General features: G+C 51.6%; 5 protein-coding genes across 5 annotated transcripts; 3 read left to right on the top strand and 2 right to left on the bottom strand.

The window, feature by feature from the left end:
• Positions 1–32: 32 nt before the first annotated feature.
• On the top strand, positions 33–2,445 carry EDD37DRAFT_124763 (uncharacterized protein). Its single transcript, XM_062809359.1, has 2 exons — positions 33–538; positions 589–2,445. Exons 1-2 carry the CDS (start codon positions 270–272, stop codon positions 2,411–2,413), a joined length of 2,094 nt encoding a protein of 697 aa, XP_062667486.1. The 5' UTR covers positions 33–269; the 3' UTR covers positions 2,414–2,445.
• On the bottom strand, positions 2,446–3,366 carry EDD37DRAFT_124779 (class I glutamine amidotransferase-like protein). Its single transcript, XM_062809362.1, has 3 exons — positions 3,209–3,366; positions 2,967–3,156; positions 2,446–2,909 (listed from the first exon to the last, which is right to left on the bottom strand). The coding sequence occupies exons 1-3, from the start codon at positions 3,274–3,276 to the stop codon at positions 2,478–2,480; spliced, it is 690 nt and encodes a 229-aa protein (XP_062667485.1). The 5' UTR covers positions 3,277–3,366; the 3' UTR covers positions 2,446–2,477.
• Positions 3,367–3,820: 454 nt separating this feature from the next.
• Positions 3,821–5,854, bottom strand: EDD37DRAFT_124766 (general substrate transporter). Its single transcript, XM_062809360.1, has one exon. The coding sequence runs from the start codon at positions 5,597–5,599 to the stop codon at positions 3,977–3,979; it is 1,623 nt and encodes a 540-aa protein (XP_062667484.1). The 5' UTR covers positions 5,600–5,854; the 3' UTR covers positions 3,821–3,976.
• EDD37DRAFT_124767 (putative D-aminoacylase) lies at positions 5,853–7,815 on the top strand. The gene is made up of 3 exons (XM_062809361.1): positions 5,853–6,184; positions 6,241–6,617; positions 6,673–7,815. Exons 1-3 carry the CDS (start codon positions 6,091–6,093, stop codon positions 7,414–7,416), a joined length of 1,215 nt encoding a protein of 404 aa, XP_062667483.1. The 5' UTR covers positions 5,853–6,090; the 3' UTR covers positions 7,417–7,815.
• Positions 7,816–8,427: 612 nt separating this feature from the next.
• EDD37DRAFT_638544 (Alpha/Beta hydrolase protein) lies at positions 8,428–10,698 on the top strand. The gene is made up of 6 exons (XM_062817107.1): positions 8,428–8,847; positions 8,905–9,070; positions 9,127–9,389; positions 9,444–9,633; positions 9,711–9,864; positions 9,915–10,698. The coding sequence occupies exons 1-6, from the start codon at positions 8,559–8,561 to the stop codon at positions 10,623–10,625; spliced, it is 1,773 nt and encodes a 590-aa protein (XP_062667482.1). The 5' UTR covers positions 8,428–8,558; the 3' UTR covers positions 10,626–10,698.
• Positions 10,699–11,153: the final 455 nt, after the last annotated feature.

The raw sequence follows: 11,153 nt of genomic DNA, 5'->3' as shown, positions 1-11,153 counted from the left end.
TGTGGTCTGTCGGTACCTACTGTAAACTACCAAGACTCAGGACCCTTTCCCTAACCTGCCGCCAAGATTGTCATGAGAACTGTTTACTTGTCGTCCTGGTGCAATTGAAGTCCTGAGAAAGCAACGCCACGAACCGCAAGTTTGGCTTCAGTATTTTTCAAGTTTCATCGTCTGATTAGGTGCTCACTGAAGTGCCCTAGTAAGCATAAGCAGCGGGGCGGCCAGCCGCCTAATAGCTCTGCGACTTTTCGCATGTGTCAGGTTTAGGCATGGAGAATCACCACAGGCATCACGAGACGCCATCCAGAAATGCCGGATATATGCCCTCGCCCAAACGTCAGAAACAACAGAACAGCGATGATGGACAAGCAGACACGAGCTTGGTACGACAGAGCAAGGCCTGCTCGAACTGCCGAAAGCTCAAAGTGAAGTGTGATCCGGCCGACGACAGGAGCGGAGTTTGTTCGAGATGCCGGCGCCTCAGCCTCCACTGTTTGAGGGAGAAGCGGCTCTGGGCCAGCACAGATGATACAACACTGTAAGTTCGCCACGTGTCAGTAAGGTATCATGTTCTGATTGCGATTGCAGGCAGCTGCAATTGACCATCACCAAGCTGGAAAGAGCCCTAGAAGACGTCCTGGAGAAACTCGACATGCCAGCTTTGGACCTCTACGTGTCTCCCGATATCGTCGAGCCGATTCACCCACCAAGACCGACTCGACAGAACTCGGAAGAACCGCCAAATGATCGGTACAATGTATCATCCGAGCCCATGAACAGCCTCATTGAAGCAACCAATTTGAAAGGACTCCGCAGCGAGCTTCGATCCGCGAAACAACGGCGTAAGGGTGGCATGAGACGAATGGACTCTGATCTCATCTCAGAAAAGATCATCACCTGGGAAGAAGGTGAAAACTTACTCACTTTGTTCAAGGAGAAACAAGGATATCACCTATTCTCTGCCAACATCCCCACTGAATCGACCTTGGAGTCCATTCGAACATCATCGACGGTGCTATTCACTGCTGTAATCTTAGTAGCAGCTTTGCACGTGCCTGGTAAAGAACAACTCCACCAAAAATGCTACAACCGGTTCCTAGGTCTTGTGTCATCTGTGATGTTTGACAGATTTCACACACTCGACGATATCCGCGGCCTTTGCATTGCAGCCTTTTGGCAACCATATTTGAGCTGGAAGTTATCCGGTCTCAGTATCCGGATGGCAGCAGAACTCAATCTCCATCATGCCTTTTACGAGGCCTTCAACGAGCCAGATCTCACGGTAGAGGCTCGTAGAGAGAACCTCGAGCGGGCCCGTCTGTGGTACCTTCTCTATGTACTCGACCATCAGTCAAGCATCACTTATGGCCGACCATCCGTAATGTCGGAACTAAGGCCAATTAAGGACTACGAAATGCTATTAATGTCGGAATTCTGTACGTCAGCTGATCGCAGTCTTATCGCACAGGTGACTGGGCTCGTGGTTTTGAGCAGAGCCTTCGACCATTTCGGCTTGGAACCGAAACGTGCAATGGCCGGGGACGACATTTCTGTGCTGAATCACATGAGGTTCATTGCGGACATCCAGTCGTGGAAGGACAAATGGACCAAACTTCGAGAAGCAGAAAAACAACAGACTGGCTACAGCTTGAGAGGAATCGACTTGCACTACTACTTCAGTAATCTTGTCCTGAACTCTCTTGTGCTACGAGGCAGATCTCTGGACTCGATCTGCGACTTACCTGCCAGCTTACGGCCCTCAGCTCTGGGGGCTGTGGAAGCTGCTCACTCGATATTGCATCATTTCCTCACATCGTCAAAGTATCGTGAGCAAGTCGTGGGGATGCCATTGTACCTACACTCGATGATTGCATTCGCAGTGGTGTTCCTTTTGAAAATGTCACCTCGGTGGCACACCATTGGTATCACCATCAATCCACAAGAGCGGACCTTACCACTGGTCGAGGACGTGATTAGCTTATTACGAGGCAGTGAGGCCGGTGCCAACCACATTATCTACAGCATGGCCAACGGCTTTCAACGCATGCTGCGGCAGATAAGAAGGAACGATCCAACGGCCCAGACGGCGACGGGCAGAGGTAGCGATGGTGTCAGTGCCCCAGCTGGACAAGCACACTGGCTGAGCCATCAAACCGTTGGTCATACTGGACTGGACGCCGCTGCCAACAACATTCCATTGGATTACGATTTCGGGGATGGTCAGATGCTTGCGCCTACCAATGAGCTGCTTGCCAACTACGGCTCGCCCGAGAATCTCTATCAGTCTTCTTCTCAGATCAACTGGGGCTTCCAAGATGGTGAGCTCTGGTCAGTCGGCATGGGGTACGATCTCCTTGAACCTGGCGGCCAAGGGCTGGCCAGCACCGATTTTCCATTTCAATTTTCCATGTAATCTACAACATTTGCCCAGAGCTCAGAATGTCTGAATTGCCGCAACAGACTCTGCTGTGCTCTGCTTAGAGCTGACTGGTAGTATCCTTATAGTCGACATCCCTCTTGGGAAAATGACCCAGCTCCACAGTGAACTCTGCAAGTGTACCCTCGCCGCCCCAATACTCTGTGACGAACGCGCGGATCAAGTCCAGGCCGTTCAACAAAGTACCGCTGGTCCACAACTTGCCGTCCCGTTGCCAACGCTTGACCACCCAGTTCGTCTGCGGCGCCGCTTCTCGAAGATGCGACAAGAACAGCCTAGGAGCGGTCGCGGTCTTGTCTACAAACAAGCCCGCTTGCAAGGCAGTCTGGAATCCACCACAGATTGTGATGAATGCAGAACATGTCTCATAGCTCTTACGCACGAATGCGAGCTCGATCTCGTTCGCGTTGTAGCTCTGCTTGTGAGCGCCCATAATGACGATGTCCAGAGGCGGACATGTGGTGAAGTCATCCTACAAACGTCATTAGGATTTGCCCATTAATTGCAGCGCGGGAAAATGGGGACATACAGTAGGTTGCACACTTGCGCCTCCTGTGAGTCTGGCCGTCTTCCCAGTCTGATTGACCCAGTGGAAGTCCATGTCCAAGGCTTGCGCTTTGAGGTTGGGCGGTAGAAAGCTATCACCAAAGTCGTTGACTAAGAGTTTGGACATGCCGTACAGCAAGTCCACTGGAGCGACGTCGAGGATTTCAGTCTCTCTGTAGGATTTTCAGCAGGGAAGACTTCCAAAGTGTGCTTCAGCAAACGTACGAGTCCATCAGGACGACGCCAACCTGAATGGTGCGGTTGGGCTTCGCCAAGTCGAATGATCCGGCCATACTGTTAGCTTCCGAGTATGTTGTTTCGTTCGAAAAGATTGAGGAGGGTGCGTTCGTCTTTCTGAGCTTGAGGTGTTAACTTCATTGCCTGGACTCCCCGTGAGTTTTATAGACGATCCTCCCCTGGCAGACATCGATTGTCTCCATCCCCCGTAAGATTCAGGCAACAACGAATCTGGCTATGTTCTGGGCTTCAAGCCTAGTGAGTCTCGAAAGTATCGAGACTGAGCAAGTTCTCGGCGCGCCCCGCTGTCGTCGTCGGTACCATCTAATCTCAAGAATGCCATTCATGTCCACAGAAATGAAGCTGCCTGGAACCTCGGGATCCTTTCAGGCTGTCTGCTTGTGTCAGTATGGAGGCGATCGGAGCATGTTTACTCCACGTTGACGGGTAAAGTATGCTTTCCGACCGTTGGCCCCAGAGACCCTTGGTTAACGTCCCAATTAGGAAATGATGTCGAAACGGGAATAGTGCCGGAGAGAAATCCATCCGCTCACTACCTTGGCCACGTTCGACCCATCAAGGCTGTTCTCAACCTTCCGGCTGGTTATGATCCAGCCAGTGGTGCGGCGAATCGACCAATGGGCAAACATGGTCTCTTTGCATGGTTGTGGGGAGAGAAGCTCTCCCATCACGCCTGAAAGATTGAGGACTTGCGCCATAAGTCAAAGGGGTATATTTGCTGTCTTCCTATTACTACTATAATCCAACCGCCATCTTTGCTTCTTTGGTCTTGAAGACAGCCTCCTCAGTCTTTGCCTTGCTTAACAAGGAAGCCTTGCGTGGATTGTTTGCGGCGAAGATATCATTCATCTCTTCCAGCGTATGACCCTTGGTCTCCACCATGAAGAAGTAATAGTAAAGGGCCTGCGCGGTATTGGTGCCGATCCAAATGATGTACGTGTGCCAGGTGATCTTCTCCAGTGCAATAGGCGTCGCAAAGAGGTTCACTAGTGATGTCGCGCTGGTGCCCATGGTGGCGAAAGCGATACCCTTCGCACGTTGCTCGTACTTGAGGCATTCCACCGGGTACAATTGCTGAAGAGGCGTGTATGAGAACGAGAAGACAATGCCGATGATGAAGACAAACGCCAGCGACCCTTTAGCCGACGCCGAGTTTCCTTTGTCGTTGTACGCGGCCAGACAGGCCACCATGCCAACCCACATGAGCGCCATGACGGCACAGCACGTGATCAACATCTTGCGACGTCCAAAGCGGTCCATCAATGTGGCGCCGACAACGGCTGCACCACCCGAGGCGATCACGATGCCGAGGTTAAGATTGAGAACGTCCGCAGTCGACGTGATGCCCAAAGTGCCCAGCATCGCGGGCAAGAAATACGAGATCCCGGCCTGACCGGTCCACTGGCTGAACGCTGGCACTGCAGTAGCGCAGAGTATCACTCGGTAGAGCGATGCCTTAGAGTCGAAGAGCACGCGGTAGTCCCCCCAGCGCTTGTCTGCACCTTCCAGCTCGATATACTGTTCGAATTCGCGCATCTGCAACGTGACGTAGATGGACGTTGGGTTTCCATTGCCATGATACTTGATCAGCGTCTGGCGGCATTTCTCCTTCTGGCCATGCGAGTACATCCATCTAGGCGACTCTGGGAAGAACATGCAGCACAACAGCAGGATCGAGGGTAAGACCATTTGAATCCACGTTGGGACAAGCCAGGACTTGTTGCTCTCGTAGTGCAGACACCCACGAAGAACCGCGGCGGCAAGCACAGCTCCAACATAGTAACAGCAGTTGAACAGGCCGGTGATAGTTCCGCGGTACACAGGGTGCACCATCTCGACGATATACGCCGGACATGCTCCAGCAACGGAGACGCCGAAACCGATGAAGAACCGGCCCGCGAGATATTGCTTCAAGTCGTGGGAGGTTCCCTGCAGGATAGTCCCCATGATGATGATCAGGCATCCCGTTGCGATGCCAACGCGACGACCCCAGGTATCGCTCAGTGGACCGACGAATGGCAACGCAGAGACGCCGCCGATGCTGTACATGGCGGAGATGAGTCCGGCTTTGGCACCGAGAATTGTCGCATTGAATTCTTTCTGGAAGAACGGCAGGTCGAGGAGATTCCCCATGAGGGAAGCATCGTAGCCGGACATCGTGGCGCCCAGGAACATGCATCCACAGATGAAGTACAGCTTTATCATGTTCTTGCTGAATTTCTGGACCGGCTCGACGCCGGCGGCCACGGTGAGAGCATCGACACCTTCATAGTGCACGTTGGTGATGAGCTCTTGTTCGAGGTACTCGCTCTCTTGGACGTGGTCGTGACCATTGTCTTTCTCCACGGTGGTGGCCATGGCTGGAGATGGGTGCACTGGAACGGACTCGAAAATGTTGGGAAAGAAAGTTCGAAGCAAGACCGGTCAACCTGGGATTGGGTAGAGGGGCCTTTCAGTCCTGGGGACGACCTGGAGCAATGCACGACTACTCCATCCCCCGCAGATACCCTTTACCCTTATATAGATATAGGTGAAGACAAGGAGTACACACTGGCAAAGTCGGTTATAAAAATTGCCGTATTTTTTTCCGTTCAAGTTCAATGTCCGCGTCAATCTCCGTGGGGAACTTTAAGGGGAGATCTAGACACTTCGGCACACTGGGCTAAGTAGCCCGAGTTGACAGGGTTCCGCCGCCTCTTAGCTACATCAAGACCACAGGGTCCACGTCAACTCGGCTTCTTTGGTCTGTTCTTCTCTATCACGATATTCATTGCCAAAAATCCAGCCATAGCGGACACTTCTTACGGAGTTCGTATTTTCAATGGTGTGAGAGCCGAAATTCACCAACAATGAATCCTGTAGAACTCTTCCTAGAGAAGGCCACCGCTCCTGGGCCAGAACGGCAACTTCCAGGCGCTGTCCTATTGGCCGCAAATAAAGATGGTGAGTGTTTATTGAGAGAATGCCGCGCAGAAAGAAGGTTGTTGACATCGTCCCAGGAATCATATACTCAAAGTGCTTTGGGACACACTCTGTTGACCCAACATCACCAAAGGCCAGCAAGCCTCTCTCGATCGACACACCCATGTGGATTGCATCATGCAACAAAGTCATGACGGCCGTCGCGGCCCTACAGTGTGTTGAAAAGGGTCTTCTACATCTCGATGAGGACATATCCTCTGTTTTGCCTGAATGGAAGGATCCACAAGTTATCGTAGGCTTCGATGAAGCCACGGGAGAACCGAAGCTTCGAAAGGCTGAAGGCCGAATCACTTTGAGAATGCTCCTGACACATCAGAGTGGTCTGGGATACCAGTTCTTGAACCCGGAGATAGACAAATACGTCGCGTACCATAAACCCCAGTCTGCTCATATTGTAAGTTGTGCACAAAGTGTCAAGTAAGATACGCCCAGGCTGATACACATTCCAGCGTCACAAATATTTGTGGCCACTCGTCTTTGAGCCCAGCACTTCCTGGACCTACGGCGTGGGCGTGGACTGGGCAGGCCAGATGATTGAGCGTGTAAATGGTGGTCAAAGCCTCGATGCGTACATGCAGGAATATATCTGCAAGCCTCTCGGCATGTCTTCTACTACCTTCCGACCCAGCGAGATCCCCGGATTCAGCGCCCGCTGTGCCGATATGACTAATCGTAGTGCTGATGGGACACTGTCGACTACCTCGGTGGAAGCTCTTCGAGGGCCTGTTGGAGACGACGAAGGCGGTGGTGGCTTGTATTCAAGTCCTGCAGACTACATCAAATTCCTGACAGCCTTACTGAAGAATGACGGTACACTTGTTAACCCGGCCAGCATGGACCTGTTGTTCACACCGTGTCTAACGGAGGCTGGAGCCAAGGCACTTCAACATATCATGTCCAGCCGGTTTGCTGGAGATGCTGAGCCCGACGCGACTTTGACTGGTGGAGTAATTGCTCCGACGGAGGTGGACTACGCTCTAGGTGGTCTGGTCACTACCGCTGATGTGCCAGGAGGGCGCAAAGCAGGCAGCATGTCCTGGGGTGGCTTGCCGAATTTGAGTTGGGTTGTGGACCCAAAGTCCGACATAGCATTGCTCTATTCGAGTCAACTACTGCCGACAGGTGATGTAACAACTAGGACGTTGTTCAAGGGGTTCGAGGCCATGATGTATACATCCAAGTCCCAAACGTAGGTTATCCAGGCACTGATGACAGTTGGATTTCGTAATCCTCTGTCTGCGGAGAACCAGAACGTATGACGTTATCAAGCTCTACCTCTTTCGATTACCTGGCCTTCTATGTGGTTCAAGATGACAACTGTAGCATTGGTAATGTTTTAGACGGCAAACGGGGCAGCCTCTTTGTATGCTCGACGCTCCATACGAAGTCCTTACTCACACCTGCTACGAATGATCCTGACGCACATGCCCACCACGGGTCTTACCCGCTGAAAGAAAAATATTGCAATCACGAACAACCACACCCACAGACATGCCTTGGGAACGAGATGGCCTTGGATGCCGACCACGGCACGACTTTGCTGCCACTACGGAACAGTTAGAGACACTCCAGATGAGGAACGGCAAGAATCCGCAGTAGCGCACGGCGCCGAAGAATGCTGTTAAACCCCCCCAATTTCACCCCTTTCTGTGGCAATGACGAGGTCCCCCTTACTATGAGTAAACAACAATGGCGATGGGTGCGTTGTGTATTCTAGGCCTATAAACATATGGCCTGTACGCGAGAAGTTGGTAGAAGACAGTGTCATACATGGGTTCACGTCCTATAGGATGTCATCAGCACACTTCGCAAAATTCCACCCATGGTCAGTGGTGTGATGCGACTTGTCTCGGCTCGTCTCTGTTCGAAAGTCAAGGAGACGCAAGTATCGAGGTAGCATGCTTCTGACTCTTCGACTGGGACCACGCCTCTAATTCCGCATTACGTTAATGCGTCCATGGCACGTAGGAACTATTTAATCCAGGAGGGTGATGACACTCCGGGGTTGCTGGGTTCTGCAAGGTCTATTTTCCAATTATGTTACACGAAATCACGGCAGCCCTAGTCTTTCTCGGCTGCACGGTCCCACGGTCCCCGGCGTCTGTTCGTGGATGATGGAGATCCCCATACGTGCAGATCGCAGTGATATGTTTGTTGGCGGGACCTCGGTTGTGGGAGATTTCGTGGGACGCTAACTTAATCGCCTCAAACAAGTCGACCATCCGGCCTACTGTAGTGTCTTCAGGCCTCCAACTTACTCATGCTTCTGGTCTGCAAATCGATTCGTTCTAAATACTTATGCCAACCATAAAGTCCTATCTGGACTCCGATCGGGATGGGATACAAGGTGGCAGGCATCGACATCCTGCAACGTCCAATACCTTCAGTTGATCTTCCGACCGCCCGCTACGATGGCCTAAACCCAGGAACGAAACTTCTGCCAGCTGGATTCCAAAAAAGCCCTGATCATCGGCCCTTCCGCGCTAGTACAATCTATGAGAAAGACATCGAGATACCCCTGCGCGATGGGACCATTATTCGCGCAGATGTCTTCCGTCCCCAGGAGTCCGAAGGCAAAGTGCCAGCCTTGGTGGCATGGAGCCCTTACGGAAAGAGTGGAAGTGGTATGTTTGACTCGACCTCATGCTAGTTCAAAAGGCATTAGTTACTGAGATGACGAGGCCTCTTCAACTTGGGAATTGTCCCTGGTCGGGTTGGGGTTCCACAGAGCCGGCTTTCGGGATTCGAAAGCTTCGAGGCCCCAGACCCAGCCGAATGGACTGCAAGAGGCTTTGCAATCGTAAATGTCAATTCACGGGGTGCATTTGATTCTCAGGGCGATATCAGGTAACTTCGCGGACGACCTGTGTTGCTCTAATCACATCACTGAATCGACTACATAGGTGGTTTGGTTCGGGCGAAGGTCGAGATGGACACGACGCCATCGAACATCTCGCAACACTCCCCTGGTGCAGCGGGAAGATTGCCATGGTGGGAAATTCATGGCTTGCAATGGCGCAATGGTTCATCGCCGCTGAGAAGCCTCCTCACCTGACCTGCATTGCCCCTTTGGAGGGCTGTAGCGATGTCTATCGCGAAACGCTTTGCAGAGGAGGCGTGCCGTACTTGTCATTCTGGGCTTTCCTTGCGCAAAATGGTGTCTTTGGTATGACAATATGTCTACAAAATGTATAATTCCGTGTCGCTAACCCAGACTCAGGACGGAATCAGCAGGAGGATATTATGAGCATGCTCGAGAAATACCCATTCATGAACGAATACTGGGCAGACAAACGAGCCAAATTCGAGAAAATCAGTATTCCGGCTTATGTGCTGGCAAGTTATTCGACAGGACTTCATACGATTGGCTCGTTTCGAGCATTTCAAGAGCTTCCTACAGAGCACAAGTGGTAAGTATTTCTTGATGATGAAACTGTCAAAATGCGCGACTATGCTTGGACATGGCAACTCATATCGTATTGTACAGGCTTCGTGTCCACCCTACTCAGGAATGGCACGACCTTTATACTGAGGAATGTGTGGAGGATCTTCAGCGATACTTTGACCATTTCCTCAAGGGCGTCCAGAATCAATGGGAGAAGACACCGAAAGTCCGTGTAGCAACACTTCGTTTCAATGAGGTATCGTCAAATCGTCTCAAATTAATCTGACTGTCTTAATGCGATTATAGGAACCTGAAAAGTACCATGCTTTCCAAGATTGGCCTGTTCCTGACACCGAATACCAAAATCTCTATTTATATGGAAATGGTCGTCTCCTACCAACTGCACCGTCTGATCCAGCGACCAGGTCGTACCAGTCAGACAGCCCCGCGCTACAAATGGACACCGACTCAGAGGAGCTGTGCTTCGAGCACACTTTCGACGAACGCAGGTATATCATCGGGTATTCGCAGGCGATACTCTATATGTCTTGCGCAGAACATGATGACATGGATGTGTTCGTGCAGCTACGAAAAGCGGACGCAAACGGCAACATTCTACAGAACATCAATATTCCCCGCAGCGACCTACTGATACAGGCTCCAGATGTCGAAAGCATCAACCCCAACAAGTACCTTGGTCCAACAGGTATCCTGCGTGCAAGTCGGCGCAGGGTAGACCCACAACTATCAAAGCCCCATTGGCTGCTTCACTGCCACTCGGAGGATGAAAAAGTCACTCCTGGGCAGATTGTTAAGTTGGAGATCGGCATATGGCCCACGGGTATCGTCTTCGAGGCTGGAGAAAAACTGGTCCTAAAGATTTCTGGCCACCAGATGACATTGGCTGAGTTTGAGCCTTTGAGAGGGGCTTTCAAGACTGGCAACCAGGGACGCCATATCGTGCACATTGGACGGGAGTATCCCAGTCATGTGATTGTGCCATTCACACACATATAAGGGAACAACCCGAATACAGACCCCCTAGACAAACAGTGGCAATGCAATCATAGGGCAATAAGCCCAGACCCTTGTTTATCAGTAGCCTGCTTGGCAGTTGAGTAAAGGATTCCCGACTCTCGGCCATTCATGCTCACTCTTTGACTTCATGATGAAGTGGACGTCGACCCACACCACACTTTCAATAGGCTCGAAATGGTGGTCCCACCTACCCTGTCTTCTCCATGGGGTTCCCCGCTTCACCTTTGGCTCCTTGACCTCCATCTCGACTATATCAGTAGGTCATCTGCCCACCATTCAAGCATAATGTCGTGCTGGTGACGTACAAGGGCCATTTACTTCAAATTGCCTTGCCCCATTCTTCTGTCTTACAAACCATGGCGGCCACCAATATGGATGCAAATACACAGAATGATATGACCGCCCCGGCGGCCGCAGATTTTGCACTGGCTGAACACGTCGAGGAGCCTGGTAACTTGACGTAGGAAAGTGCTGAGAAAGAGCCTGAGTTGTATTTCCGAACCTATG

The sequence above is a fragment of the Exophiala viscosa genome, assembly GCF_022695815.1.
Source record: "Exophiala viscosa unplaced genomic scaffold EDD37scaffold_10, whole genome shotgun sequence".
Taxonomy (NCBI): Eukaryota; Fungi; Ascomycota; class Eurotiomycetes; order Chaetothyriales; family Herpotrichiellaceae; genus Exophiala; species Exophiala viscosa.
Note: the sequence above shows the minus strand (reverse complement) of the source record. Positions and strands in the feature narration are given on the sequence as shown.

Excerpts from the sequence above, each read along its gene's own strand:
- EDD37DRAFT_124763 (XM_062809359.1), top strand. The coding sequence starts at position 270 with ATGGAGAATCACCACAGGCATCACGAGACGCCATCCAGAAATGCCGGA. Across the intron at positions 539-588 it reads AGCACAGATGATACAACACT|GCAGCTGCAATTGACCATCA; the intron begins GTAAGTTCGCCA and ends TTGCGATTGCAG.
- EDD37DRAFT_124779 (XM_062809362.1), bottom strand. The coding sequence starts at position 3,276 with ATGGCCGGATCATTCGACTTGGCGAAGCCCAACCGCACCATTCAGGTT. Across the intron at positions 3,157-3,208 it reads GGCGTCGTCCTGATGGACTC|AGAGACTGAAATCCTCGACG; the intron begins GTACGTTTGCTG and ends AAAATCCTACAG. Across the intron at positions 2,910-2,966 it reads GCGCAAGTGTGCAACCTACT|GATGACTTCACCACATGTCC; the intron begins GTATGTCCCCAT and ends TGACGTTTGTAG.
- EDD37DRAFT_124766 (XM_062809360.1), bottom strand. The coding sequence starts at position 5,599 with ATGGCCACCACCGTGGAGAAAGACAATGGTCACGACCACGTCCAAGAG.
- EDD37DRAFT_124767 (XM_062809361.1), top strand. The coding sequence starts at position 6,091 with ATGAATCCTGTAGAACTCTTCCTAGAGAAGGCCACCGCTCCTGGGCCA. Across the intron at positions 6,185-6,240 it reads ATTGGCCGCAAATAAAGATG|GAATCATATACTCAAAGTGC; the intron begins GTGAGTGTTTAT and ends ACATCGTCCCAG. Across the intron at positions 6,618-6,672 it reads AACCCCAGTCTGCTCATATT|CGTCACAAATATTTGTGGCC; the intron begins GTAAGTTGTGCA and ends TACACATTCCAG.
- EDD37DRAFT_638544 (XM_062817107.1), top strand. The coding sequence starts at position 8,559 with ATGGGATACAAGGTGGCAGGCATCGACATCCTGCAACGTCCAATACCT. Across the intron at positions 8,848-8,904 it reads TTACGGAAAGAGTGGAAGTG|GCCTCTTCAACTTGGGAATT; the intron begins GTATGTTTGACT and ends TGAGATGACGAG. Across the intron at positions 9,634-9,710 it reads CTTCCTACAGAGCACAAGTG|GCTTCGTGTCCACCCTACTC; the intron begins GTAAGTATTTCT and ends CGTATTGTACAG.